Raw genomic sequence first — 3,583 nt, 5'->3', positions numbered from 1 at the left:
TGTTAAAAATAAAAATATTTAAAATTTAATTAAAAGAATCTTTCAAATCAAATTCATAAAAAATTATTTTTATTAGATTTTATATTTGATTTATTTGACAACTTGTTATAATATTCGCGGAAGGTTGACCGTTTGATTCTTTAGGATTACTCTTTTAACCCAAAAAAAAAAAAAAAAAAAAAAGACCCACCTGAAATCTTTTATTCAGGCGATGCGAGAATCGATCTCTACACCCAAAACTTGACATCTTAAATGTAAAAATTGGATTTATGTTGGTAAGTCATCAATGACCATAAGCAAGGCTATATGTACCATGCATGCATGTTAAAATTGAATTGTCGCGATTTTATAGTGCGTGCTTGACTAGAAATCCTAGCAAATGGACTTTCGGAGTTTCCTAAATGAAAATGTGAGCATATTGTGTTGTTGATATTCTTTTCAAGTTTGTTTTATCAAAAAAAGAAAAAAGAAAAAAGAAAAAAGAAAGAAGGAGGAAACAAAGACAAAAAGAAAAAAGAAAGAAGGAGGAAACAAAGACAAATCTGGCTGCGTTAAACCATCCCTTCTTTTATTCAAGTTTTTCCCGCAAAAGGTTTTCTCCAGATCGATGCTGCTCATTGCACATACATTACATTCCGATCTTATAGCTTAAACAAAAAGGCATCAATGCCCCTTTGTATTCTTATTCACACTACAAAAATAAAACTACATTATTCTCGTTATTATTATGTATTATTCAGTTGTGGCAAAAAGTATGTATGTAGTGGATAACACACATACATGTCACGCTTGTTTTTAAGCCACAGCCCTCAGAGACTGTTCAGACGGTGGAACGAAGAACTTGAAGGGGTTGTTGTTCTTAAGCTGCCTTGCCTGCTCCCTTGGGAGGCCATATGAATTTGCAACCACCTCCTCCGGCAAGTTATCTATGAAGGAGTTTTCACCGGCTAGGTTGGCTATGCTGGGCCTTGAGTCTGTCTTGAATGCCACGTATTCAAAGTTCTCGCTCTGGGACTTTCCAGCCACGGCGAAGTTCTGTGGCACCACAAGCACGTGACCTTCTTGAAGCTCCTCGTCGAACACTCTGTCGCCGTTGCTGTCCACCACTTGCACGTGAGCCCGTCCCCTCAATGCATATATGATGCTGTGTGCGTTCGTGTTGTAGTGAGGGACAAACAATGCATTCTGCAATCACATTTCAATATGTAAATAAATGTCTAATGTAATCCTTTTTATCGATATTAATCAACAGTAGTTAACATTTTATTCTTATAGCATTAGTATTTAAAATTTAATACTTAAAAATGATAGTATATATTGCTAAAAAAACATAGAAAAAGAGAAAGTACAAACCCTGTAGAGATTTCCATATTCAGCACTAAGTCCAAGCCACCTAAGGATTAGAAGGTTGAGCTCGTTGGCAGTTTTGAGTGAACCAGCTTGAGGGTTGTAGATGTCAGGGGATCTGTTTCTACCAATGTTCTTTTTAAAACTTGCGGTGCAGATGGTCTCCTCAATGCCATTGCCGCTGCCTCTGCTTCCCCTGCCACGCCTTCTATCTTGTTGCCTCTCCTCTTCATCATATTCATATTCATCTTCATCGTATTCCTCTTCTTCGTCGGGACGTTCATACTGCTGCCTTCTCTTTCTATCTGGGCTCAAGATTCTGAGGCCTCCCCTCACTGTCACAATGGCTCCCTGTTCGTCACTCTCGTTCTCGCCTCTTAGGTTTTGCAATATCTGTCTGTCGTCAACCTGGAAGGCTTGTGCCAGGAACTCCGGCGTGAAGCCGCTGAAGATGTTTCCACCTTCGTTTTCTTGTTCTTGTCCTGCTCGTTCTCTGCGGCCGTGCTGTCCTCGAGGGCTAAATTCACGGTCTTCTTGTTTAGGCTGAGTTTGCGGGCTGTATGGGCTATATGGTAAGCTTCTTCGTCTGCTTTGTTGCTGGTATCTTAAGAACTCTTGCTCGTGGTTCCCAGCCAAATTGAATCTCTGTTATGTATTATTAATTGTCACCATTCCTTCATGATATATATGCACATGCCAAAAATAACGAATGAGATTGAAACATATATATACCCTGGGGAACTGATCAAGCTGGTTGTCGTTGTTGTTGGTGTCAGTAAGAGAAACAGCAACAACATCAGTGTCATGGTCGTTGTACATCCAGAAAGCAACACCGGTGGGAACTGCAATGAGATCACCCTCATCGAAACGGTGCACCTTCTGGTGACTATCCTGTTGCTGTTGGCTTTGGTCTTGTCCTTGAAAACGTCTTGGTGGTCTTTGGGACTGATGTCGGCGTCCTTGTTGTGCAGGCTCTTCATATGTGCTAGGACAACCAGGGAATATCAAACCAAAGTATCCCCTTCCTGTATGTCATCATATATATTTTATATGTATAAATTAAATTCACCAAATTAGCTATAATATTATTTTTGTACGAATGCATGTGTTATTTAACATATTTTTGATATAATATTATTTTTATATCATATTATTTTTGTACAAATGCACGTGTTATTTTACTCATTTTCGATAATTTTGATATATAAAAATACATGACTTAACATAGTTGTTTTTTTCATGTCAAACGGAAATTCTTATAAAATCTTAGTAAGTTTAGTGAGTGTACAAATTAATAATTAAATTCAATCATTTGAGGGAGAATAAAGAATAATTGACAATAATAATACGAAAAAGTAGTAATAACCTTGCTGGATGAAGATCTCCTGGGGAGCATTGGAGTAGAAAGGCCTCCGAAGGGCGTTGCGGCGGAGGACTAAGCGCGAGAGGGCGACGCCGGCGCATTCGAACTCCTGGTTGTTTGGGTTCCAAGTCTCAATGTAACCGCCCTCCGATTCAATGCGGTTGTCAGGCCTTTGCGCATTGAGGCGCTGGAACTGGCACGCATTTTCCTCCGGCTGCTGCCTGAAGGAGATGCTGCTAGCTCCCAGGACTAGAAAGCAAAAGCAAACAGAAAGCGCAAGCAGCTTACCCATGGCTGCTATTATTGTTATTGCTGTGGTTGTGATGAAGAGAAGAATGAGAAGCAAGTGATTTATAGGGGCGAGAGGGGGTGAAGGAAGGGACACGTAGGAGAGCATTTGTGACACTCTTCAGCATGCATGGCTATGGCACCCTTCCTGCGTTACACCTCACAAAGCATCTCTATAAGATCATCATAAGCATGCATCTGAGGATTTCTGCACAAAGGGGACCACGCATGCACGGCTTCAGTTCTTTTCTTTTCTTGCTGATGCCTAATTTTCCGGTTAGATGCATTGTTTAATGCAATGGAATACTCTGTTTTTCTGCAGCACCTGATGGGGCGCGTTACTAATAGTTTGAGTAGAAAGAATGCAAATTGAATTTGGGAACACCACACAACGATATGAATCATTAGAGTACTAGAATAGTTGAGTAATTTAAACATGAATAATGTTAGATAATTAATTTTTTTAATTAATATTAATTAATTTTTTAAAATTATTTTATTTATTTTAGATTTTATAAATTTTTAATCTTATAAATATTAGAGACCTGCTACACATACAAGTTTTTTTGGCATACAAGTTTATAT

At 38.8% G+C, this 3,583-nt stretch overlaps 1 protein-coding gene across 1 annotated transcript; it reads right to left on the bottom strand.

Annotated features, from left to right (window-relative positions):
* Positions 1 to 547: 547 nt before the first annotated feature.
* Positions 548 to 3,035, bottom strand: LOC107646179 (arachin Ahy-3). The gene is made up of 4 exons (XM_016350380.3): positions 2,714 to 3,035; positions 2,080 to 2,372; positions 1,354 to 1,992; positions 548 to 1,185 (listed from the first exon to the last, which is right to left on the bottom strand). Exons 1-4 carry the CDS (start codon positions 3,000 to 3,002, stop codon positions 796 to 798), a joined length of 1,611 nt encoding a protein of 536 aa, XP_016205866.1. The 5' UTR covers positions 3,003 to 3,035; the 3' UTR covers positions 548 to 795.
* Positions 3,036 to 3,583: the final 548 nt, after the last annotated feature.

This window comes from Arachis ipaensis, chromosome B6 (genome assembly GCF_059453495.1).
Source record: "Arachis ipaensis isolate K30076 ecotype BB chromosome B6, ASM5945349v1, whole genome shotgun sequence".
Taxonomy (NCBI): Eukaryota; Viridiplantae; Streptophyta; class Magnoliopsida; order Fabales; family Fabaceae; genus Arachis; species Arachis ipaensis.
The sequence above is the reverse complement of the archived record's forward strand: the minus strand, read 5'-3'. Positions and strand labels throughout refer to the sequence as shown.